Source organism: Zosterops lateralis (assembly GCF_965231275.1).
Source record: "Zosterops lateralis genome assembly, chromosome: Z".
Lineage (NCBI taxonomy): Eukaryota > Metazoa > Chordata > Aves > Passeriformes > Zosteropidae > Zosterops > Zosterops lateralis.
The window spans coordinates 23,061,627-23,089,272 of NC_139800.1; the positions used below are offsets into that span (position 1 = coordinate 23,061,627).

The 27,646-nt window shown below is 41.3% G+C and overlaps 1 protein-coding gene across 1 annotated transcript in view; it reads right to left on the reverse strand.

The window, feature by feature from the left end:
- Window positions 1–27,646, reverse strand: part of CELF4 (CUGBP Elav-like family member 4) — a 693,954-nt gene that overhangs the window by 25,160 nt on the left and 641,148 nt on the right. The window contains exons 10-12 of the mRNA XM_083883995.1: window positions 27,181–27,246; window positions 25,451–25,531; window positions 19,112–19,255 (exon numbers count right to left, since the gene is read on the reverse strand). Coding sequence (XP_083740121.1) covers window positions 19,112–19,255; window positions 25,451–25,531; window positions 27,181–27,246 — 291 coding nt within the window. The remainder of the gene's footprint in view (window positions 1–19,111; window positions 19,256–25,450; window positions 25,532–27,180; window positions 27,247–27,646) is intronic.

The following is a 27,646-nucleotide window of genomic DNA, read 5'->3' on the forward strand; positions in this document are numbered from 1 at the left end:
AGTTCAGAGAAACTGGAACCTAATAATCTGTAGTACTGAGTTTTGGGGTTTTTTTTAGACTTGTGTTTAACATCAAACAATTCCTGAACAAAGTCTGGGTTTTAGCACAGAAGACAGGCTGTGTTCAGTGGCTAACTTGGATGTGTCCATGATGATCTGGAAAGCGAGAGAATTTAATAAGTTGGGTGTAGGCCATTTTGTGACAGCTGTCCCCAGTGCTAGGGAAAAGTGCCAGATATGTTTACTTTCCTGATATACACACAGCAATCTAGTATCAAAGCTGAGTTGGCTGCAGCTGGATGGTTACTTAGCTCATGTCTTTAGGGAACATACCTTGCCTGGGAACTTTGATTTCTATTCTTGCAACAGGTCCTTCTGGGATGTCCCTTCTACTGACTACATGTGCACTTATAGATTTTGCTTGCATGTTCATTAATTTGTGAACAAGTCACCTCAGGACTCTACAGTAATCAGTACAGGTCCAGCCAATGCAGTCAGTGGAGTTTAGGGCAGGGTTTCTCTCTTTTATCAGGACACCCTTAGCTGTGTTTAAATGAACCACTGGTCAGGGAACAGTGCTGGCTGCAGTGAAGGCAGGCACCTAGCTTAAATCAAGGAACCTCCGTTGCGGGATCTGGTTCCATAGTAAAGGTAAAATGTTGACTGTCTAGTGCCTGGGTGGGTCACTCTCCAAGGTGATGTTAACTGCTGCATCAAACCCGTCCAGAAATACTGCCTACTATGACAGAAGATTATTATTTCTCTCCTTTTGCTGAGACTAGATCTTAGAAAGATGATAAGGCTTTGTGCTGGGGTGCTAATATAGCCGTACCTCTGCAAGAACCATGCTCTGAGATAAGCTCACAAAGCTATACCAGTTTTTATCATCACTTTGCTTTTGAGATGGAATTCTAAGCCCATTTCCTCATTCTGTGCAAAGCTGTAAATAATACAACATTTTAACAAATGAGACTAATAAGAGAGATCAGAAGTGCATTTGCTCACTATATTTCATTTAGACCAGATAATGAAGCTGGGAGTTGTACTCTGATTCTGGTATTAGTTGCCTACAGATTTGGACCAGATTTTTTTTTTCCCTTAGTTGTTCTGGTATTCACTGAAGCAATATAAAAATCTCCTCAGTCTGGGTGCTGAGGGTAGAGGAACTGGGATTCAAAACCTGGGAAAAGAGACGGGCAAATGCCAAAAACTGTGTATTTTCTTTATGATCATACTCTAGAGACAAAGCATTTAATTACTCTAGCTTTCTTTTACTGTTTTAGTTTTCAAGGGCCTTGCTATGTTCGGAAGTTTCTGGCACATTCAAGTCTCCCCCTTTCCTGTTATTTATGTGTAGCTTGTGTTTCATATTGTTGAAGGTATTTGGATGAACTCCAAAGAGAAGAAAAGCTATGGCTTATCCTGAGATTTGAGACTCTACAGTGGATAAAGGATAGGCAGATAGACAGGCATGTTGGGGCTAACAACAGCATATCCATTTCTCTTCCCAGGTCAAATACCTACTGGCAGATCTGACTTTTTTTGTTCTTGTTACATACTGTATTGGCAGTTAACCATCTTTGTTTCTCCTCATCCTCATGTCAGCAGAATTCATGGTACTATGACAGATTTGAACATGTATGATTTGGAACAGAATGTATGTACTGGGAAAATAACTTAAATACTTGGTTCCTAAATGGCTTTAGTATTTGAGCCCATGGGCTCAAAATATGACAGCACTATTGCAGTTGTTATCTGTGTTTTGAGCACCATTCCTGCATTGCCATCTACACACTTGAAGGACAAAAGAGAAAGGGAGAGGTTAAAAAGCTTGAAGCTCTTTCTGTGCATCAGTTAATTAATAATCACAGAAATATATGTTCTGGTCTGAAGACAGTTGGTAGGAGGACAGCATTTTGTGATAAATCTACTTTATGGGGGGATATTGGTGGTTTTTTTTCTTTTTTCCTTTTTTTTCCCCCCCAGGGATTATGTAAAAATGCTATTCTAATAAATGATTTATCAAAAACGGCAGAGAATGGTGAAAGCTTCTAGGACAGCAACAGAGGGCATCTAATCTTTCTGATTCTGCACAGCATCTTCCAAGAAAGATACTGTTGTTGGAGCCCATTACTTCTTCTGGCCTGCTCTTTGCCTACAGGACTGCATTAACTATTAGTAGGCAGAAACTGGGGTACAATTTTGGATTTGCTTTATTTTTCCCCCCTTTCTTCCAGAGAAAATTCTTGTGGTGAGACGTGGGAAGGGATCTTTGTGCCTTTCTCATTACATGATCATCAATGTCTTTATGTAACAGATATTACCTAAGGGCTGTTTTTCTGTGTTAATCAGCCAGGATAATAAAGAAGGGATTTCACAATCCATGTCAGAGTACATCTGAAAACTGTTTTCTAACTGTAAACTTTTTGTTAATGGTCTGTGTTTTCTCTGCATGTCCATAAATTAGTTTGTGCACTAAGAGCAGTCCTGAATGAACACATGGTTATGTTTTCATGGATCCTTAATTGATCCTTCCGAGTTTTCTGTTTTGCTTTGCATCCAGCAATGAGAATTAGTGGTTAATGTACAAAACAACCCCTCAATGATCTCCTACCAGGTTTGAATAACTTGTTGTCTCTCTTGGGCAGAAGCTTTCCTCTGGATGGAGCCCAGTGCATGGTGACTACGCTGAACTTCCCTTAAATCAGAAGTCAAGATCACGGATGAGGTCCAGATGAGAGCTTTTCATCCAGACTCCTGAACTGGGGGCAGATGATCCTGTAACAGGTCCACTCATGTAACGAGGTTGCCTTTAGGCAATGGAAAGGAAAAGAGGGACCTCAAAGAAATGAATATTTATCTTGTCTTAAAACTAAGAAGAGCATTTTTGTCTATGTTCTAGATATTCACTGCCATCTCAGACATATACTTTGCAATAGATTGCAACAGAGGCAAGCAGAAATTGCTGCTTATTAGTTCTTTTTAGGAGAGACTTTTTTTTTTAAACAAGTTCTGGCCATCAGAATATTTGTCTGACTGCCATGAAGAATCTTTCCTGGTACTTGTTCCTTCAGTAATGAAAGTCACTAGCTAAGGAGAGTCTCTCTGAACTTTTCCCTTTTGACATTTAACCCATATTCATTTTACACCAGGAAAATGAGAGTAACAGAGTAACAGAAGAGCAAGGGCTGTTGCTCAGCCCCTGGGAGAGAAAAAGAAGAAATGCCACACACATGGCCTAGGCACTAGCAAAGGAGAAGTCCATGCCTTTTGTTTTCCATGTGTCTGAAGTGCTTCCACCCAGACTGAAAGAAGGGAGCTTGGCCAGATTATAACCACAGAATCAGAGAATATCCTGAGCTGAAAGGGAGCCACAAGGATCACTGAGTCCAGCTCCTGGCCCTACATAGGACAGCCCCAAGAGTCACACCATGTGTCTGAGAATACTAAAATGGAGGGACTTCCAGAAAGTGCTGATCATTGGTTAGACGGGACACCTTGCTCTCCTGTCCTTTCTCCAAGAATCTGAGTCAGTAATTAAGGATACAATTGATACAATTGGTTTTTAATATAACTGTCCCCTCAGCTCATGAGTTCCTTGCATTTGTTACTGACCAGTGAAAGGTGAGATCTAGGGAGGCATTTTTTGCTATGAAGGTAGCAATAAGGTGTTCACATCAAAGCAGTCTTCCTGTGGGAAGGGTGGTGTTCAGTGGCTCCTGTTCTTCTCCCCCCATCAGGACCTGCCCACCTACTCCTCAGACCTTCCCTGCTACTTGAATCTATTTAATTCCTATGACTGCTCAGTTTCTTTTTCTCTGTGTTTATTAGTCTTATCAGAGAATGGAAGTTTTCCTTTAATTGCTTTGCAAGGTCTTTACCTTGCTGTGTTCTTTACACAATGTACTAGCTGCTGCCTCGCAATTTTTTAGTGCTGTAAAGAATTTCAGGATACAATCTGTATGTAAGTAGCTCTATAATGTATGTGTGCATTGGAAGGTATTGTATTGTAAGGTGATTTATGGGTACTGGAATACTCAATAAAGGAGTGCGTCTGCAGAGCAAGGGCACAGCACTTCAGCTGTTTTCCAGTGTCTAATAGGGTTGGATGACTTTTTGGATTATTTAACCTTCCAGTGCTGTTTAATCATGTCCAAGAGAGATCTGTCTACCCAGCTATCCATCCCATCCATCCATCCATTTATTTTTTTAATGTATGAACAGTCAGTAACTGACGACTGTGCTAAACAACTAGTATTAAATATTTCCCATCTGTGGGATGAGATAATTGGAAACTCAGAATATTCGAAAAATTGGCTCAGAAATCTGCTGAACCATTAATGTTCATTTTAGAAATTTATGGAATATTAGAAAACCTTCAAAATGTTCCAGGAAAAGAAAAAAAAAAATCTAATATTAAATTTTAAGGATGTAAACTAGGTGACCTGATAAACTTAGTTAAACTTTCATAAGTGTCAGAAAAATTATGAAAATTTTGATACGAGATAATATGGCGAAGAATTTAAAGATACACAATTAGTACCAATCATCATGGTTTCATGGAACATAGCATCTATCAAATGAAACTGATTGCATGAAATTGCATGTTCAGTGAATAAAGTAAGTGTATTTAAACTTTGCTGGAGTATTGCAGACAGCACTACTTTACAGAAAATGAAATCAGCCCAGAAATGAGACCACCAAAAAAATCTGACAGTTGTGACAAACAAAATTGCAGAGATTCTAGTAGGCTCCTTCAGTGGTGTGCTGAAATCTCTGTGCTATTTAATTTCTTTAGCATTACTTGGAAGATATTCGAAGTAATTACTGGTAAAATTGGCCAATCATACAAAAATGGCGAAATAATGACAGAAGTAAATGACCTGGGTCACTACATAGGCTGGATGCAGTTAAAGAGTGTTCATTTTAATCCAATCAAATGCAAAATTAAGTATCTGCAGGAAAAAGCAAGTGGGTCACTCATAAAAAGAGGAAATACTCATTAGAAAACAGTGCTTCTTGAGAAGAAGATGGGTGTCATAGTAACAGCCAAATATATGAGCTCTCAGGACTGTGTTGAAATTGTCAAAGTCCCAAGACTTAGTACAGTGTTAGGATAAAGTTAACCTCTGCTGAATATCCTATAGAAATAGCAAGGTGGTGTTACCTCTGAGTATGGCTCAGGAAAGATCCTTACTGGAATTCTGCATTTAGTTCTAGTGATTGCTCTACAAAACAAATAAAATGTAATACTTATTCAGAAGTAGAAGAGTAGTTCTACGTCTAAAAGAGTAATGAGAGTGGCCACAGTTTCTTAAAGAGAAAGTTACTTCTGGCCATGGCCTATAAATAATACCTACTAAAACAAGGGGCTCTTTTAGAATAGGGGGAAAAAGAAGAGCTTGCTGATTTCTTTTAGCTGGAAGCAGGCATTTGTCAAGTTTAAAATGGAAATAAGACACTGAGTCTGCATATTTTAAATGGTGAAGGTAATTAACTATTTTGGAAAACATCTTGTTCAGCAATAGGGGTGGAGCACCTATCACATGAAACCTTGATGAAGAGATTTTCTAAAAGGGATGCTATGACTCAAGCAGGAGGTTTTAACCTGTCATGTGAGCTGAGGCACCTGGCATGTTATTTCAGACTTCAGTCCAAAAGATCAGAACAGGTTTTTTTGATACTGCAGGTCTGTCTGCCTATTGTTCATTTTGCATTTCAGATATTTAGAGAATCAGTTCTTGCCTACTAATCTGGGATGGATTGATGTAACAGTCATGATACAAGTGACAATTGATGTTAATGCCTTATAATAAATGGCCCCAAAGTGTGGGCTGCAGACCACAGAGAGGGCTGACTGGTACTCTTTCTTCATCTTGCTTCCAGCTGAGAGAAACTGAACAGATGGGAAGGGGAGATTAAATGAAGAATGAAAGTAGATGGCATGATTAACTTTCTCTAAAGGTCAGAACACCCAGTGCAGAAGGTAGCTTGAAATACACAAGTATCTTCCTTATGTCACCTTCCTGTCTTCTTGTGCACAAAGCTACCTCTCCACAATGCAACAGTGTGAACTGGAGTATGCAGAGAAGTTGATCCTCTTTTTTTGCATTGCCTGTTGGACAATCTCCAGATGAAGAAATATCCAGGTAGAAGCAGCAGTGTCTTATCAGAAAGCAGAGGCCTTGAGATGCTGACTCTGAATATGGTCTTAAGACCAAGAAGGACTACTCCACCTAAGAGTCTTCTCTTTCATAATCTGTATGATGTTTGATTGTTTTTCATGGGAAATTGTTGTCATTACTCATGTTGAAAGCACAAGAGTAAGACACTACAATAGACTAGAATTTTGACAGTTTAAATTATTTCATGGTCAGATCTGATCTGAGGATTCAAATTCAAAGAGGAGAAATTTAGATTATACAAATGAAAGAAATTCTTTACTGTGAGAGGGATGAGACTCTGGCACACATTGCTGAGAGAAGTCATGGATGCCAAATCCCTGGAAGTGTTCAAGTCCAGGTTGGATGGGGCTGGGAGTAACCTGGTCTAGTGGAATGTGTTACTGCCCATGGCAAGGGACTGGAAGGAAATGATCTTTAAGGTCCTTTCCAACCCAAATGATTCTGTGATTCTGTGATCCAAGGTTTTGGCTCATATATACATCTGGGAACATTATCAGGACAAACTTTTTCTGAAAAGATAAAAGAGAGCAAAAATTTCATATAGAAAACCACAACAGATCTTTCATCATAAGAATGGTGTAAAGATTAAAACTTCTCTTTTTCCTGTAAACAGACGTTTTCTAGGATGAGCAATTGCTTGTCTGATGCTAGGGACTGTGGTTCTACCCATTCTTATAAGTAGGATTTGAAACCATACAATGAATTGATGGAAGAAGTGAAGGATTAAGACTTCAGTGATTTTTTGGAGACCCCATGAATCAGATACTGGACCAGTATCTGCATCAGTATACATGTATACCATACATATCTCTGTGGACAAAAAGAATTGTGGTACTTCTATAAGAAACATAATGTTCCAGCCTAGATGATTATGATGATCTTTCCCACAAGGAACAAACAGCCAGTGATGAATCACCTGTAGATGAGATAAATAGTATTTGTTCTCTTTTTGAACGATGAGTATGACTGAAGCTATTGCCTAAATGCTTCCAGAAATTGATGGAATTCTTCTTGACTTGTATTCTGAACCTTCCTTGAAAACATCTGATGTCATCATGTGCCAGTATAAGGTTTATGGAGGAAAGCACATGGTTGAAAAAAGCAGGTGAACCTTTGAGGATACATGTTGTTCTCCAGTGTGAAACTGGAAATAAAGGATGGGTATAATGCAGGTTTTAGACAGGTTTTAAGCAGATGCTGATGCTCAGTTAAGATTGTTACTGAATCAAAGAGAAGGTTATTTTTACATTTGTTTTGTTGAAGTTTCTAATATAAACCAGATGAAAATAATTATTGAAGCTCCCACCAGCCATGCCACAATCCATTTATCTAAATCTAATTTCTTTGCTCCTTTATTCTCTTTTGGATCCTGTTTCATTTATGACTTTTTGATAAAGAAGCCATGTATGAACAAGGCAACTGCTGAAATCACCAGTCATTCTTCTTGGTTTATAAGAGTCAAGCATCATAGATAGTGACCTTCTTCTTGAAAATCTTTTGTAGTAAGTAAGGTAAGGAAATTCCTTCCTGGACTAATCAGGAAAAAGAATCTAGAAACCAAAAACCAAAACACCCAAACAAAACAGGAAATCTTGTTAGGAAAATGCACTGTGAACTGTACTAGTCACTGTTTTTAAGCAGTTCTCTCATGTCCCAGGGAGCCTCTGAAATACATCAGTTTTTGGTGCAGCAATACACAGAAGCTTCCCATCTTGCTCTTGGCTGACCATCACTTAGATGGACAAGTACCTGCTGGTTGATGAACACCTGATGCCTCTTCATCGGTAGTTTGAGACAACTCAACAGAGTCAGAAGGCCTGAAGCTTCTCTTGTGTGGCAGTCTGGAAGTTTCTGTTCAGAAGCCAGGAGTGTTGATGAACAGTTTTTGGCCATGATTTTCAAAGGAATATTTTACTTTCTATGGAGGCGACTGTGTGAAAAACAGCTAACCAAACTAAAAGTGAACTTGACAGGAAAAACACCTCCTCATATGCAGTGAGTCATTGGGAAAGGAAAAGAAAAGAGAAGATCTCTCAATATCTAGACCAGGAGGTTGTGAACTGGCACTGACCTAGGCTGGGTAGCAAGAGGAGGAAGTAAAGAGTTGTACGTGATTTAACTGGAAGATAACATTTCCGCATTCTACCAGCTATTACATTTGTAGTACCTTTACTGTCGTGGTAAGACCACCATGTTTTTAACCACCCCCAAAGGACAAGAAAATGATTGTCTGGCTTATTTTTTCAAAAATAACAATGGGAACAAAACCCCATCATATTATAGTAGAGATGCTGACAGATTCCTGTGGATCTGCCAGCAGAATGTTCACCATTAGTAGCATTCAAAGGCTTGAATGTTGGAGATCTCAGTGAAGAACAGTCTGCAGTTCCTCAGAAGAGTTACATTCAATCTGCGGGACCTGAATCATAACATGGATTTACTAAATCCTGATCTAGTACTGGCTCTGGGGACTCTGCCCTATGACACATCGGAGCTTTTGATCCATCCTTGGGTAGAAGACTGGAAAATAAGATTGTGTTTTTATTACTGAAGTAAGAGGAGTAGAATTAAATCTTGAAAACATGGTTTTGAAAATGCCTTTGAACAGAAAAGCTAAAGACCCAAGAAAGGCATTATGTGTATTGTTAGTTTGTAAAGGGATCTTAGTTTGAAGGGATGTGGTAAAAACATGAGCCACTCCTAAAAAAGTGTCCTTTGCATCAAATTCAAAAGCCCAATAGCAAAAATTCTCTCATTAGAATTGAAAAAAAACCCTAGCAAAACAATAATATTTCTGAAACCTGTTCAGCCATGTCAGAAGATGCACAAAGACCTGGGTACAATTTCTTTACAATTTCCAAAGACCCTTCTAGAAAAGGATTTAAAAGATCTGTAGAGACCTATCTTTAGAAGAATAATTTAATTTCACCTTTAAATGGTCAGAACACAATCAGATTTTTATGTCATGTTGTCCAAAATGAAGAAAATCTGTTTCTTGTCAGAGTTCATGGAGCATCTGGATGATGCTTTTAACCATATGAATTCATTTTTGGTAGTTCTGGGAGGAGCAGGGAGTTGGACTCTGTGATCTTTATGGGTCTCTTCCAATTTGAGATATGATTCACAGAGGTGCATGGTGGGAGAAAGAGGGACAGGGGACATAAATTGAAACAGCAGAGGTTCAGACTGAATACAAGAAAAAGCTCTTCATTTTGAAGGCCAGCAAGCATTGGTGCAGGTTGCTTAAATTCAAGCAATTGTTCAGCAATTTTCATTGTTTTCAATAACTTGTGTCTGGTTTTATATTTGTTATTGAATAAACATATGTGTAGTACATGCATAATATAAATACCTATATATATCTTATATAATATATATACACTGTAAATATTTATATATGTGTGATATGACAGATCAACACTGGGGAGAGCTGAGCTGATGCCGAATTGTTTTTGGGGATTGGATATAGATGAAACCAGAAATGGTTAAGAATGATACACCTGTTTTTATGGGATCTGCAAGTTGTTACCCTGATGACAGCTTTTGACTATGTCGATATATATTATTTGAAGATAATCTTATCTGGGGATTTTTTTTTGATTTAGGTTTACTTAGTTGAAAAGGAAAGACATCACACACAACTTAAATTGAAAGAATGTTAAGGCTGCAAAATGAACTATTCAATTTAGAAATGCAAGAAATTATGTTACCTATAAAATTTTAATTCTGGATTGCTTTGTATATGCATAAAGGCATTGCTTCTAACCACATGTTTCTGTATTTTTCTCTTTAATGGCATCCTTGTTTTAATTACTGTCAGGAATGAGTAACATAACAGGGCAAGGAAAATGGCAATGTATCAGACTTGCTATTCTAAGTGTTGGAATTTAGACAGTAAATAAGGCAGAGAAAGGATGGTTTTGTAGTTGTATAACCAGACGTTGCCTCGAAAAACTGGAATTTGTCCCTATTTCTGCCATGACATCCCAGTTACGCTAAGTATATCATATATCACAGAATTCCTTTAGTAAGACCTCTAGGCTGTGTTTTTACTTTTAAATAAAATAGAGCAGGTTCTGAGTGCCAGTAATACACCATGGCTTAAATCTATGTCATTAGATGTCTCTTACTCTCAAAACTGGGTGTTCCTGTCCCTTGACATTGCTGAGTCATGCCCAAGCAAGTTCCAGCTGTAGCTTGTCACAGCCCACCCAAATTGAGATAACGGCACATAAATGTTAAAAAAATATATATGTAAAATTGTGGCAGAGTGTTTTCTGCAGATGTGTGAAGCTTCTTTAGTTTTTACTGAAAAACTGGGTTCTCCTCTTCTCTTGGTGCATGACCTGAGATTTCACTGGCAGGAAGGCTACCTCCATCTGAAGCAGACAAAAACATAGTATGCTCTGCATTATACTAAATTCTTAGACAAAGAAGGTAAACAGACTGATCAGGCTTGTGGCAACTCAGATTAGATATCCAAGATCAAGAAATTGTTTTGGATATTTCTCTGCCTCATCATCCTCTTGGTGAAATGAAGATATCATGAGCACCAGCAAAAAGCTGTTACTTAGCTCTATGAACCTCTCAAATGCTCTGCTGGGAAGGGACTTAGGAAAACAGATGAGGAAATACAAATAAATTAATATTCATGACAGAGTTTGAATATCATGTAAAAGGAAGTCTTGGGGCCAAGCATGAACATGTGAGGATCTATTGAACAGCTGCTCAATAACTAACTAGGAAATGGACTTCAGGTGAAGAGCAGACCTGTGCAGTGGATGAGACAGGATGGGCAGATATAAAGAAGCTGAAGATAGGTGTGTGTGGGGGGATGGATGACTGCACAGACTGATAGAGACTCATCCATTCTACAGCTTGAATTTTCCTTGCATCAGAGATCTTGGGAGAACAAAAAATAAACCCAGATGCCATGGGTGGACAAAATGCTCTAGTGGGTCTGCAGTCTCACAAGAGTAGGATGTGTTAACTCTGCACCCTGCAAATCCATCACTTTGAGTTCAGAAATGGGCCTGCCCATTGGAGGGGTCATTATTCTGACTTCTGAACAAAAACTTCTGACTGGAATAAAAGTAGCACTAAACCCCCTCCTCTGGTCTTAACTCATAACTCTGGTTATTCCTATTAGTCAGATAGTGACCATTTCCCTTTTGAATGTCACTAAAGGAGTAGCCACAATGACCCTGCAGTAATGAGTTCCTCCATCTAATTACCCCAGGAGAAAGAACATTTAAAATGATGGTGTAAGTGCGCATGTGACTAGGTATGTCCACACATACCCGTAACTTAAAAAAAAAATCCTGTGTAGACTTTATCACTAGTGAGGAGAGACGGGTGATAGAATAGTGATAGACACATGGACACCCAGATAAATAGAAGATAGATTCTGCTTACATATTCTTGTCTAATAAATTGTTGAGCTACAAAAGAAAGCAGAAGTCCCTGTGTAAAATGTATAGATTTTCTTTAAAGTGAATTATTGGGAAAAGACAGAGCTGTCCCTTTAACTGGAGAGCTGCAAACAGCTGTTCCTTATGCATACATGCTTGCTTGGTCTGAAAGTTTTGGTAAGTCAGTGCATAACTGACAGTTAGATTTATCTCCCCAATAAGCAATCAACATTATAATAAAGGAAAAATGCTTTCAGTGCACCTTTGAGAGTGCATCAGAAATTAATCTAAACATCAAATTAATTATAGTTTGTAAATGAATAGTGGCTCACAGCCCTAATACTTCTCCCACTCCTCCTCCTCCCCCCAAAGCCTCCCCCAACCAACTGCAATGGCTGGAGGTGCTGTGCAGTGAGTTTGATGAACAGCTCCTTCTTTTTCTTACACAACTCTTTCCTTATCAGCTGAAAAGTTCTATCCTCACTCTGCAGACCTGAAATCTCAGAGCCTGGCTGCTTTGGAATATGGTAGCAAATATTTAACCTCTATATCTCCTTCCCCTTCTCTCTAAGAGCTCAAAGTATCCCTCTGAGGGTGTCCTTCTCCTCTTGGATTAGTTTCCAGCTGGGCTGGACACATTATATGAATCCCTCCTTGGCTCTTTGGCTGTGCCAAGTCCTTCAGAGTGGAGAGGACCACAACAAACCAGTGCTGATCTGAAGTGAAACACACCAGGGGTCAGACATACTTAATGTGCCTTAAAGTTCTGTTTTCTCTCAACTCTGGCACTCAAATGGGTGGCTTCTTCCACTGCTCTTTGAGCTTTGATCTATAGGCTGTAGCCAAATGGGAATGACAAACAGATTTCCCAGGGCTCTGAAACAAAATGTATTGTCACTAGATCATGTATAATAAAAGACAGAGCACAATTCTAAGGACTACAGGGAGAAAGGATCAGGCAGACACTTTCCTTAGGAAATTTGAAATCAGGTTAATAGTAAAAAGAAAAAAAAAAATAAATCAGACCTAATTATAATACTGATAACAGAAACAAACAGAGAGAAATGCCTCAAGTCCTTTCTAATAATGCATCTATTTGGTAAGAATTTCCTGTTTACCAAAAGAAGAATCAGAAAAGAACCCCCTAAAACCTTTGAGCTGAAAAATAACTCTCCTTATCCATGAATCCTAAAGACCTCTGAAAAGGAGTCAGTGCTCCAAGAAGGGGAACCCAAGCCTAACAGCTAGGTTGACCTGTGACCACCCATACAGGCAATGAACATGCAACTGGAATTTCATTCCTTTACAACACCTTACTTCTGCACCTGCTCATTTCCCTGGATGAATCCAAGGAGAGTTGTTGCCTTTTTAATTTTTTTTTTTAATTAAATGAGAAACTGCCACATTTGGCAAGGCATATTGGAGGCACATTATCAGCAGGTGCTGAACAATATTTTCCTAATGTGCCTCAGGGTCCCTTGTTCCACTCCTATGTCTTGTGGAGTGCTGCCAATGCACTTTAGACCTAATATGCAATGCCCCTTGTCCTAGGGCCCAGTATAGCTTTGCCAGTGTCCTATTCTCTTGACATATCTTTCTTCTTTCTATTTCAGCTTCCAGATTGAAAGTCCATAGATCATCATGACCTGCCTGCTGCCTTGCATCTCCCACTCCACCTTTTTTGCCACCACACTGCAGCATTTAACTGCCACAGCCTGTTTTTAATAACACAATACAAGCTCTACCCATCCCTCAGCCCTTCTCCCGAGCTTCACCCCCTCCTGTGTTCAGTTCTCATTCCTCACTGCTTTTCTCACTTTTAATCTCTCTCCTTCGTCTCCCCAGTTTCTTTACATAAGCTAGGAGGAGTTTAGTAGGGAATAGAATTATTTAACAGCAAACTTAATTAAGTATTATGACCCTCATCAAATGATGTTATTTTCTCTATTTTGGCATCTTCAGAGAAGACTGGATGTTTTTCCAAATGAGGTGGCCCATTAACAACTTTCAAATGCACTCCCTGCAGGAATCTGGAATGAAACTCAATGTTCAAGTTGTATTAGGAGTCAAGCAAGATATTTCCTTCAGGACATATAAACCTATGATCCTAAAAAACCCTTGCAGTTTGTAAACTAGAATGTTGTTTCTTTTTTTTTTTAACGTGGGACACTTCAAAAAGGGGTTGGGACATTTTGCTGATATGAAAGTGCCTCTGGAATGTGCAGAAAAGGAGAAAAACTTATGGCACTTGTGGTTATTTACACCTGGGGTGCCAGAGCATGTCAAGCTGGGTGGAGGGAAACCACAGCATCTCTCTGGGAATAAGACAGGTTGTTCACAGCTTCTGGAGTCACTGTCCCATGGGGAGAAACTGAAGCTGCTACACCAATGGGTATGAAGAACAGGCACACGCCAAGGAGACATGTAGGGGACAAAGCAGGGACATGGAGCAGAATTGGCCTGACAATGTCTGCTGCTCAATGGTATGCAAAAAGTTGGCAAATCCAGGTGCTTATTGCTCTCAGAAAAAGGTGACTGGAGCAAACCAAGTGTTCCAGTAAAACAATTCCTCTAGCTTTAATTTATCCACATCTTATCTGACACTTTGAGATAACCATTTGACCCCTACTTCTCCGTTCTTGTTTTTCTAATTTCTGACATGTCTTCCTTATTAATACTGCCCAAACATGTCTTGCTTACTCTCATCTCTGTTAAAACATTTTTCTAGAATACGTCTGTCTCTATATTTCACTAATGTAATGTCTTCAAGTGCTTTATTTAAATGTGTCTTATGAGACAACAGTGAATGTTCCTGGGCTGTGTTGCAGTGTCACCCTCTGACAGAGGTAGAGTTAGCCATGTGTGGGCAGGGTGAAAAGTTGCCCTTCTCACATTGCCTACTTGCCTTAGCAGCTTTAATAGCATTGTTTTACTGGAGTTCTCTTTCAGCTTGTACACAAACTGTTCATATTTAAACTATCTATATAACTGAGAGAGGAATTATCACCAGAACCATTGAGACCAGCACAAAGATGTAATCCACGTCCTCTGACATTTAGCACACCTACACACAGAATAACTTACACACATGTAGAGGGAATGTGAGAGACCCAGTGCAAATTCTGCCTGCTGCAGACACAAACTCTGGGTTCCTGCAGATGTTGACATTCAGGCTGCAGCACACTTTACCACGGTGCAAGTGTTCCTAGGCCAGCCCACTCTGAGAATGGGAGTCACCGTCTTCAAGGAGTGTCCAACTAAGAGTAATTTTTCTCTGAGTGAGATGAGTCCTTCTGTGGCCATGCCATTTCACTGGGAACTGGCAGCATGGCCCAGCTGGGGAAACATGCTGGCTGCAAAAGGAGTGTGTGGGCAGAGGCTATAGGGGTCAGCTGAGCATTGAGTGAAGGACCAGCGAGAGAGGAGAGAGAAGGGCAGAACACGGAAGAGCTGTGAAGGTGAAATCACAAAGTCTGAATATAAGAATGCAGACAGAACAGTGCCTGAGGAGAAACTCAAGGGGATGCAGATATGGTTGGTCATGGATGGTCAGGTCATGGGGATACACAGGGCATTGGTGAATGGGAAGGACAAGGATGGTCTGCATCTTGGATGGCCAAGGCCAAGATGGCCATGTTGCAGCTGCTTCAGGACTGGAAAGGGAGAAAAAAAAAGCCAGAGATTTGAAAAATTGCAAGAGAAAATAAAGGATTTGGGTCTAGCCTGCATGTGTGCAGCAGAAGAAAATCATAGGCAAAGAAGCCTCCCAGACTAAAATTACTTTTTTCATTGAGAAGTCAGGGCTGTTTCTTATGGAGTCTTATACAATAGATCAGGTAGTCCCACTAGGAAAAACAACAGACATACTCTGAACATTTTCACATTTTATATCTGGTATTGGTGTTTACTGCAGCTGGCATTCCTCACTGCTCCTTGTCAGCTAGGAGGCAGTGGTCTCTAAATTGGGAACATCAAAGGCTTGCTGACCATGCTATGGTTTATTTAGCATGTGCAGGTGCTAGTGGTACTCTGCAGGTTCATGGACTACAGAAACCAGGAGAAAGGTTTCTTTCTGATCTCATTTTCTTCCTAACACTCCTGTAGCTGCCCCAACAGTATCCTGCCAGTAATGGCAAAAAGAGATATATTTGTGTTCAAAATACAGGCAAGAATTCAGAGCCAAATAGTAAGGAAAAAAATCATAGAGTGGTTTGGGTTGGAAGGCACCTTTGAGCTCATCAATTCCAACCACCTTTACCCGTGCAGAGACTCCTTCCACTAGGCCAGGCTGATGCCAGCTTCATGGCCTTGGACACCTCTGGGCTGGGATATCCACAGCTTCTCTGGCCAGCCTGTCCCAGGACCTCACCATCCTCACAGTCAAGAATTGGTTCCAAATAGTAAGCTATATCTCCCCTTTTTCACTTTAAAGCCATTCCCCCTTCTCTTATCTGTACATGTTTTTGTAAAAAGTCCATCTCATCTCTCTTGCAGCCACCTTAAATACTGGAAAGTGCTATCAGGTTTCCCTGGTGCCTTCTCCAGGCTGAACAACCCCAATTCTCTCAGCCCATTTTCATAGGAATGGTGACCCAGCCCCCTGATCATCCTCATGGGCCTCCACAATTCTATTTTGACATGCTGCTCTACTGACTTGCTCAGTTTGTGCCAGCTGTTTACAGATTGTTCAATAGTGAAACAAAGGCCTCAAATAAAGTTTTTTCTGTTCCTGTGGAAAAAAACATGGTGACATTTTTCTCCATAGAATTTTTAAAGTTTGTCTAAAGCAGGACTTCTTGACAATTTCTCGACAACCTGGGGCTAAACTCTGTTACAGCAATTTATTTGGGATCTGCTTAGCAGATATATTTTAAAAGGTCATATAATAGTGGAATATCTTTCTGGGGCCAGACAGAATTGTCCCCCCAGGCTAGCAGTTGGAGAGCTCTAGCTGCACTAAAAAAAAAAGTGAAATAGAATGCAAATGCTGTGTTCTTACATGTTGAGTTTTGGGAAATGTTTAAGCAGCAAAGAAGGAATTTTCTTACTTTCAAAGTTAATAAAATCTCTTCTTTTCCTTTAGGAAAAGTAATTTATTTTTTATTTAAATTTATTTCCTCAATAAAAATGTCAGCTTCAGTAGACTTAGCAAAACAAATGAAAGGCTTGATTTCCTCTAATACCTTTTACATTTTTACATTGCTTTAAATCTGAAGGTTAGGAGGGTGGGAGGTTTTGAAAAGCAAAGTAACCTACCTGTGATAGTTAGCTACCTGCTCTTCTGTTATTTCAATCCTTCTGAAGCATAGTCAACATATTTGTTTGAGACCAGCAGTCACAGCAGGCACTCAGCTCTATAGAAAACTAAGTGTAATCCAGACACAACTGACACTTGACACCTGGCAGCCCAAACTGACTCAATCTGGGTATTTGTGTCTCAGAAGCTGATATAAGTTGATATGAAATCTGTTTCCATCTTTTGCTTGAATGTGTACTTGAGTCAACACTTCCAAATGACACCTCCTTATTTCAGCCTTCAATATCCCACAGTTAGCTTTGGAGTTCACTTCATCCAACAAGCTGATATTTAGTTTCTCCCAATAAAACTCAATAAAAAGTTCTGCTAAGACTGCTCAGTTCCTGCATAACTCTCAGCCTTGATCTCACAGTATCTTGGAAGAAGCCCCAAATCCCTGCCCACAAATGGGGTGTGTGTTGTGTCCTCATGGAGCCTTGTAGCTGTGAGCCTTTGAATTGAGTGAGGATAAAGCTCATAGCTGTCCAGAAGGCATCTCCATTTACTTCTCAATATGTGGAGAACTGGGCCCAGAATTCCTCTAAACATTGATGACAATTTCACTGCTAAAGGTCTATTTCTAATCTGTGGATGTCCTTGGAACATCAGTTTCAGTGTCACCTAGAGCTGTGCTGGTCTGCTCAACTCAGTATGAGATTTATATATGTATGTATATATATGTGTGTGTGTGCATATTGTATGTATGTATGTATGTATGTAATTTGTATATAAAAAGCAGGTGGGCTCTGGATTCATTGGGGCTAATTCACAGTTTTGAGTTCTAATTCGAATTTGCCAATTGCCTCTGTATGCCAGGCTCTTTGTCCTTCATTCTTCTGGTGCTAGACAATACAGCAACCCAGTGACTCCTGGTGACTGGGAGGACTGTGTCCCTCTCATCAGGAGTCAGGGTTCCTTCAAACAAAAGGGAAAATAGCCTGTTCAGACCCTCTGTGGATGGGCAGGAGAAACTGTGCATAGAGAAAGGGCACAAAACTCTTAAATTACTCTCTGACATGCAGCATGGGTAGCAAAGGATGAGGTAGGAGATTTGGAAGGGGCTGTTTGGGAGGGGAAAGGAGAAGGCAACATGGAAAGAAAGCATAGTGTGGAGATTGAGAGTGGTTTTAAAATCAAATGAAAACTCCGGTGAGTCTTAACTCTGGAAGTTTGCCTGAGAGAAAGAATCCAGATTAACTGCAAATAACAGGAAAAGAAAAGCAAGAGTTTGTTCTGTTGCACTTCCCAGGGAAGGTCTGCAAGAGGTGCAGGATGGCAGAGAATCAAAAATTACAGATCCCAGTGGTGATCACATGGCTGTGAGAGATCCTCTGTCCACCAGATATGATGGGATCAAATGTGGTAGGGTCCCCACACTGCCAAAGGGGACCCTTAACAGCCCAAATTTTGCTAAAGGTGCTATCCCAGTGCTATCCCAGTGATAAATTATCACCCCACGGCTGTTGGCTGGCTGAGCCCTCCCATTGTGGGTGTGGCTCAGGGTGTCCTGTCTGGGGCTCTGCTCCAGCTGGTGGGGAGGAGCCAGCAGTAGGGTCAGAGCTGTGTGAGCCAGGTCCAGCTTTCAAACCCAGTTTCTTAGCACAGCCTGTCAGCTGGCACAGGGTTACCTTGGCCCATCTGTATCTGCTGGGGTGGTGTCTCAGGTCCAGTAGGTCAGAACATATCTGAATATGATCTGCCCAGCAGCCGTCACCCCCCAGAAGACCAGGCTCTCAGCAGATGCTCACCCTTTACCCCCTTGCAGTCTGATGCAGGAAAGCTACCCCCACAGCTCTGTGTTTCCTTCAACCCCAGGACCTGTTTCTCCTTTTCCTCAGGTACAGAAATACTCCTTCTGCAACATGATCCCTCTGTGGTTTTCATAATTTCACCTATGCCCAGTCCCCTCCATTTTGCTTCAAGTGCTTTAGTCTTTTCTGTACCCTCCCCACCTTCCTTTACAAGGGGAATATTTTTTGACCCCACCAGTGTCTGCAGCATCTTGCTGCTGGTGAGATGCTAAACCTTGACCTCTGAGCACCACACACAACTTTGAGCATGAGACAATCAGGAGAGAAAGAAGGAAGGGGGAAAGTATTGACAGGAGTAGCTTGAGAGAAATCATAAAGCTTAAGCAGAAAGAAAGCAGTTTGAAAGGTAAAGTATTCAGAGAAAGCCCTTTCCTGGATGAATCTAATTGTTTTGTTATCTTTACCCACCAAAGCATTTACTTTGGTTTGTCGCCCGATCCACAAACACTTTCGAGGAGATGACATTACCGAAAGGCAGGAACATCTGCATCAGCTCAGCATCCCCAAACTCCTGGGGCAGATGGTAGATAAACAGGTTACAGCCCTCTGGTCCTATCAAGAGAAAAAGAAGACCCATGAATGAAGAGAAATAGGATATGAAAAAGCACATAGTGGAGATTTACTTTGGCATCTTCTCTCTCTGACTGGTGAGTGGTCACATTAGGAAACACCCTGTCCATTCTCAGAGGAATGGACAAAGTAGAGGACCAGGAACTCAAAAAGTCACCTAGAGGCCATGGTAACTTCAATAGCTTTCCCAGGACACCAGGAAAAATCTAGAGAGAGAGGAATGCACCAGCACATGTGGCCATGAAAAGAACAGAATGCAAGAATAAGAAAACAAAGAATGAAAGAATATGTTTCATAGATTTTATTTGTTCCTCATAATCTCATTTAATCTGTAGAATTTTTGATGACCCAGACTATCCCATGTCTCTTCCCAGTGTCTGCATACAGAAGTTTCATTATTCTTCTTGAATGTGTGTGATGACAATAGCATCACACAAATGATGATAATAGGCAGAAAGATATGCACAAACCCACAGGCTCATCTTGTTTTTGTAGAATTTTACATTCATATCCCAAGCTTGACTCAGCCTGAAGGTTCCCCTGCATCTGGACACTTAGGCCATGTCCTCCATTCTAGAGGATTCTGCAGGAGAGATTTTAGGTGGATTTAAATCCAAATTACTAGACAAGAGAGATTGGCTTTTTTGCCTCAATCCTGTAATATATCCTTTTACCGATTTTGAGAGTGTTTTGGAAAACATTCAGAGAGGTGTCTTTAGCTGGAATATGAAACTGAAGTAGAGACCCTCAAAAAATATTCTGTTGAAATTGTATTTTGGGACAGAAAAGAACAAACCTGCCTTGTGTTGCATAGCCTAGAATATAAGTTTTCAACCTGACTTTTATTTTTATACATGCTGCCCTTGAGCGACAGTCAAAAAGGTGTGTCCAAGTGGTTTTGTTAAAAAAATTAAACATTTAAAACCTTTGCAGTGCTCAGGAACAGAAAACTGTATATTTGATGAGACAGGTATTGTTTTTATATTGTTTTGTTTCTAAAGGTACTTCCAGCTGCTGCCCAGCTCTGCACTGCCCTCAACAGATAACTCCAGCTCTGCTTGACTCAGAGGGGTCCAGATGAAGGGGGATACATTGTGTGCCCTTTGCCAAAAGAGTTAGAGGTCAGAGAGAAGGAGGATTTCCTCCTTCCTCCTAGCCCATGTGCCTACAACCCTGTGACCTGACTCAGTCAACTTTCCCCTTTTTATGTCTGGGGCACAGTGTGGGGAAGGAAAGGGTTTTTTAATACTCTCGTTTTCTTCATCAAGGCATAATTACAGTGTCATAACACAGCAAATTACAACTTTGCCTTTCCTGTTAGGGAGAGGAGTTCGCCTAGATGCTCCCACCTTTTATTACCCATTACTCATCCCCCTGGCTGGCAAGAGAAGTACAGTGAAGTCAGGATTCTGGCAGATGCCCATTTAAAGCTCATTAAAATTCCTGGGCCTCAGCATGATTGAAGTCACAGGCTCTCCACATTTCCTTTTGGATTAATGGAAAATGAAGTCCTAATGAATATTTGCTAAGCACAATTTTCCCCACTAATTTGCTAAAAGGACTGTCATGAAGGAACAGCTGATCCTTTGCATCTTGTGCATTTCCTAAAGGTCATGAGGATGGTAACAGGGTTTCTTCCAAATGGGGGGGATAGTGGTATGGTAGGATAATTAACTAATTAGGCACCCGGTCATCTGCTTAGCCAAATTACTTTTGAACCTCAGTGGCCCATAATCAGACTCCCCTATTTCATGCCAAGCTTTTTTCAGCTCCCCCCCACCTCCCGTCTGCCTCTTCTTTAGTCTTCTCACTGAGCAACTATCATTTTTCCAATCCTTGCTGCCATCCATTTCCACACAATACAGACTTATTGGCATAATAAGCTAGATATGAAACAGTCTGAAAGTGTTAAACAAACACTAACCCCCTTAGGTGTCTGTTAAAATTGAGAAAATTCTGCCCAGGAGCAGACCCTGGTCCAGAATAAGAGGGAAAAAAATTCATTCCTTCATCTGAACGTGCCCCAGAGCACTTCTGCTGTGGGATTTGAGATGCACATTACAATAAAATGGGTAAAATTTTGGCTTTGCTGCAGTTGGTGGCAAAATTCCCACTGACATCACCAGAGCCAGCAGTTTGCACTGTATAACTGGCCAATTCTTTCAAAAATACCAGCTGCATTTCCTGGGGTCTTGGATGTGTTGTGCATGACTAGGGATTCTGCCTGTGTGTGCTGAAAAACACCTACCAAAGCATAAGGCAGACCAAGAGGCACACAATTTTAACTACAGCACCTTTAGCCTGGGCTTAAGGAGAGAAGTTCACTTGGAAATCAGTTTTTCCTCACATGGCTCAGAGACGAAGAGGAAGAGACCAGGGAGGGTGTGAAAAAGCAGGGACCATTCTCAAAGACCAGCTTAGCTTTAAAACATGCTGGGGAAACCTGTGCTGTGGGTTTCCCTACTGACCCAGACATTCAAGGCCAAACTCACTTTGTTTCCAACTACAGAGGGGTTTTTCCTAACTTCCAATGCTGAAAACTTCACTTGCTTCTGAAAAAAATCAAAACCAAAACAACCCCAAAACCAGGTAGTTTCATTTGTTTTGTCACCCTCAAATATGAAATTTCTGCCTTTAGAATTTCAAAAGCGATTTTTTGTTAAATGTCTGTAAGTTACCTGTCACAATCAGAGCCCTTGGTAAAGAACTCACAAAACAAGATCTGTCTGTCTCAGCCCTCCCAGCTTTTTTTGAATATGTTTTCGCCTGATTCAAGTTAATTTGGGCACTCCATAGAAGGCCGTGTGCTTGTGTGTGTGGCTGTCTTGCTGTATGCTTAGGTGTATTTTTAAAAAAACAAAGACAAGATCATAATGAAGAAATTCTTTACTATGAAGGTGGTGAGTCTCTAGAACAGGTTACCCAGAGAAGCTGTGGATGCCCTATTCCTAGTAGTGTTCAAGGCCAGGGAGGATGGAGCTCTAGTGATCTAGTGAAAGTTGTCCCTTTCATAGCAAGGGGTTGGAATTAGAGGGTCTTAAATGTCCCTTCCAACCCAAACAATTTAATGATCCCATTTGTTGTTAATCTCAGAATGCTTTAAATATTTTAGTTCTCAGAGCACAAACACAATGAGTAGTAAGGGGCTTGCTCAGGATACTGGAACAGTAGAAAAACCACAGCTGATATGGAAGAACCTTAATGAAGAGTCCAACTCTCTTTTTGGAAAAAAAAGTTCTTGTTTTGGACAGAGTTAATGGATTACTGGAGATCACTATATTGTGCAATTCAGGGCTGAATACAATAACAGAATAATTTACGACAGGCTTTATTTTGTTTTCAAAAGGGCTGTAGTGTAGCCTGAAATCTAACCCCCATGACAGATCATCAGAAAAAATGAAGTTTCATTTCAATGCAGATGTCTGCCATGGTTCTTGGTTTTATGACATGTGTACGTTTTATGACATATATACATTTCTCTTCATTTATACACAAGAAGAACAGTTAGCCTTGATTCAGACAAAGCCTTAAGAGAAGCTTTAAGGACTGCAAAGTTTATGGATGTTCTGTAGATTACAGTCAAACTATGCTGGATAATGGAGAAACCAGTGACTGAGGGCACAGAAGCACATGGGTGGTTTGGCTTGGCTGGATCTGAGCTGAGCCATTGATAACCCATTGCTCTGCCCATGCTCCTCACACTTGAGGTCATTGTCAGTTTCTTAGCACAGGGACAGCTGCAGACCCAGCCTTTCCCTCTGTGCCCACTTTCAACATAAGTGAACTCCATATACCTGTTCTGACATCAGCTATCCATCATTGCATCCCAGCACTGGGCGGCAATGTAATGAGGAAAGGCTATGATGAGGCTTGTTTTCCAACAGTAATTAAAACTGGGCTAACCCATGAAGTCAGGCTGCACACTTTGGTTAGCAGCACACCTCACCTCTTCAGCAAGCACTCAGAAGATGGAATTTCATTGCTTCTTCTGCTTGCCCAGAATGTTTGAGAACAGCACAGATAAGAGTCGCCAACTTGTATCAAGAAGTTCCTAGTTTCAGAAACTACATCAATATGAGTAGCACCATACAAACTAAAAATTATCTCCAGGTTTTGTGTGGTTGACATGGCCTGAATCAAGATTTTATCTTAAGCTTTGATAGTTTTGGATCAGTTCTACCCTTTGCACCCTGTCGGCTGCTGGCAGCCTCAGTACTCATGTGGAAGTAATGACTCATCTCTACAGGAATGTTGCAGCAGCAAAATGTCTCTGGGGTTGTTATCCAATTGGGATCCAGGAGTGGAGAGCTAAGAGTGTCATTAACAATGTGATCACCGGTGTTACTGTGGTGGTAGGGCTGGTTCACTAATGAATCAATGTTTGTGCCCATCCTTGCAAACTTAAAATGCTCTTCTCAGCGCAGAGCATTATTGTAATTATCGAGTTCACTCTTGCTCTATTTTCCTGTTAAAGGTTAGAGATGCTTAAAGGTTGTGACCCTCTGCTATAGGGGAGCATTGTACTTTAGAGAATATTCCTCTAGCAAGAAGCAGAGAAAGACACAGCCTCTCATCACTGCAGGAAAATGAGGAACACTAGGAATGGCAAACTGCATTGGAGTGGTGGTTCATCTCATATTGCTGTCTCCCAACCATTCTCATTCTCAATGCCAGCTGCTTATAGGAAGGAATAGAGTTATGAGATAACTTGTTCACTGGGTGACACTCACTCTTAACCCACAGAGACACACCATGCCTTGTGAACACAGAGGTCTACAGGCAAAGGGTCTTCAAAGTGTGCACCACAGCTTCCCTCTGCTTCTGGTGGTTCCTGGCACAGTCTTTGCTGAGCAATGATCTGCTCGCCATTTTGTCCTGTGCTTAATCTAGCCCCAGTAAGTAATAAAAAGCAAAGTCCTTCAGCATGGGGGAAACATCTCTGTAATGGTACGATAGGTCTGTGCATCTGTTCTCACAGCAGGGACATGTACTAGAGCTAATCAGGAGCTGGAAGTTGTGTTCCCCAGGAAATTCTGACATAGGAAAAAATTAATTCCAAATTAGATAGAAATGACGACATTTCTAATTTTCTTACAAAATGAGATTTTTCCTCCAAAGTAGATTTGGATCATCAGAATGTTTTAGTTTGATGGTGTAATCTAGATTCATTTCATTCTGACTCTTACACTGTATTAAAATATTAAATGTAATTACATACATATAATAACACATATAATAGAGAATATGTCTGAATTAGTGATCTAATAAAGGATAAATTTTAAAATGTAACTATTTAAAATGAGAGTTGCTAAGCTGGAGCACCTGACTTTAATGTATCACTCAAGCAAGCAGTCCCCTCCTTCTTGTCAAAAGGGAGCAGTGGACTCCTTAGAGGACAACTGGAATGGATCCACCCAAGTGGGTGCCTCTAAGGATTCCACTGCTCCCCACTGACTGCAAAGGAAATATTAAATGGTGCAGTTTTCTCCCAAGGCATTTACATGCAAAAATGGTAGATTCACCTCTCCTTAATCTTCATGTCTTCTGTGAAGTCATCCAGTCCTGTGAATTAGATTACCCAGGCAACTCTCATAGTCATTGCAAAGACATAGGAACTTTTACTACATATTTTTTCTCATCCTGATATAGGAATTGTGCTCTACAAGGTTTGATTGATGTTTCCTGATTATCAGTGGAGGCTGAAAGGACTAGATCAGCTATTCTAAATAGCAAGTCCTTGTTCTCCAAGCAGCAGGTGTCTGAAATGATGTTACTGGCTTTTAAAAGGGCCACTAGTGCTTTGTTTCCCGTTAAGTTCTTTATTCCAATACAATTGCATTTTTATCTGCATTCTTGTTGCTTGTCTCAAATAGAGGCCCCCATTAGATGTTAATGACTATGTCAGTACCTGGTCTTTCCATCTCTCATGCACACCAGCATGCGTTCCTCCCTGTGGACTGAAGAGATCTCATCAGCTGTTCCCTACATGGATGGTCCACCACAGTACTGCTGGTGACAGTGACACCATGCCACATATGGAAATGGAGAAAAAACTCAGTGGACCCGGCATTCAAAGCCATTGGATATTTAATGGAGACTCTAGGTGCATGAGGAGGGGAATCAATGAGGTGGAGATGGCTCGCTGGGGTCACAAAGGAGGGCATCACTTTTACTCACCTTCTCTCTGTTGCTGTGGGATCATGGGAGGTGGCTGTGGGAACGCTTGGCTAATCTGGCCATAAGCAGCAGGATAAGCAGCTAAAGGGGAGAGAAAGGGAAAAAAGAAAGAAGGACAGATTTCAGTGCTGGGAAGCAAGGAGCTTTCACTCCAAACCACCACACCAAGCTAGAAGTGGGCTTTGCCCCTGCATTTTGGCTCTGTGAAGGGCCACTTTGTGCAACCTGAGTTGTGGTGTAAGAGCAATGACCACGTACCAGGAGGTGCCACAGGACTTGAAGCATCTTCCTTCTCTCCCTCCCTCCCTTCAGCCTTATCAGCAGTGACCCAGGGCAGCCATGCAGTGTAAACAGGGGGCTCTGCTGAGATCACTCCCAACAGAGATGTGCAACCCTTCCAAGTTGTGGCAGAAACACATTCACTGATGAGCTCAGCACAGAGATGCCCACACTGACAGTCATGCATATAGCATGTGCACTCCTTTCCCCCACCTCATCTCTGGCACCCTAATTAACTCCCATGTTCATAAAAACAGTTCACACGTATGTTTCCTCCTTCATGTGCCCACAGGCTGTATAGACACAGTTGCATGTACACTCTCAGATATACATTTTCTTTCATGCCTTTCATGCCTCACTCACACACAAACACAGTGGAAACAGTGAGCAGCAATTAAACAATTTTCCCCGTCTCAGCTCCCCCACCAAGCAAACAAGGGGAGCCACTCACTACCACAGATGGTAGATCATGTGCCTTGCTGCTAAAAATAAAGAGTATGGGTTGCCTGCAAAACCAGAGAGAAGAGGATAGGGGCACGTGTGTGCAGAGGGGTTAATTAACAGCTCAAAGGGTTGAGTTGCTTCCCATCTATCAAACCTCACAAGCAATAAATGACAATAACTAAAACACCGGCAAATGAAGCCCTACATGGAGAATTAAATTAAGTTTCCAGATACAGCGCTGACACAAGATAATAGCTATTCCTCAGCGGGAACCTATGATTGCTCCAGTTACCACAGGAAATAATGACTTTGGGGTGGCAACTTCCTCACAATGTTGGCCATGGACACCTCGTGAGGGGAGGCTGAACACGGCAGGGTCGTGGTCTGCACCAGGTCACTTTGGCTGGTGTCAGTCCGTCAACTGCAAAGGAGCTGCTCTGCACACAGGGAAGCATGAGTGGAGGCTGACCCACAGAGCGCTGTGGTGAAATCTGCTGGGGAGCAGGGGAATGTCTGAGTAGCTCTTAAGCAAGACTCAGAATGACTAAGTGGGGCATGGCCACTAGACACAGCCTAAAAAAATAGGTGTGTGGAAGCATTCCATGCCAGGCACCACCAGCAGCGGCTCTACAGAGTCTGGCTGCCCATCTTCCCTCTTTGCTGCAGCACTCAGGGGACCTGTTTTAGAAAGTGGCCTCCAAAGCAGTGGCCTGATTTTGCACTTGTGCACTGTGCTAGGGAAGACCAGACATGGTTCTGTCGATGAAGCTTCACTGAGGTGCAGGCCAATGGGAACCTTTCCATGGGAAAGAGATGAGGTTGCCTCTTTTATGAGAGAAGACCCTGGATGTCTTGATGTTTTTGTAAATTGAATCAAGGAGTCTGTGGTCCCCAGTTTGCCCCTTTATCATTAAAAACCTCCCTTTCCTCAGCCCCCTGAGGGGTGTTCAGAGGATAATGACTTTAGAGAAGAGAAAGGTTTATTGGGAGAAAGTGTTAATACTAACGACCTGCGTACTGCTGCACTCCAGCGTAGGCTTGCTGCAAGGGGTCTGCTGTGGTGGGGCTCTGTGCTGTGGAGACACAAGAGAGACAAGGAATTAAGGGGTTAAAACATGATGGACACTCTCCCCTTATCTTTTATCATCAGTATGTGTTATGAAACAGACAGACCCAGGGGCTGAGGGTTGAAGAGGAGGAGCTCACTTGCCCTATGGACAGGAATGCAGAGAACCCCCCAGCTAAGAAGGTTCTGTCCCCCAGCCATCACCCTGTGAGACCTTGGAGCAGAGGACAAATAAACCTCCCTCCTCATTTCCCAAGCTTAAATTATGGATCTGCACTGATCATACAGATTTTTGGTACTAATCAACCCCAAAGAACCCTCATCTTAAGCCAGGACTAACACTGTGCTAGGTGCTGTGCAAACTCAGATCTCAGTGACAGCTACAGTCACATGAAACTTTCAATCAG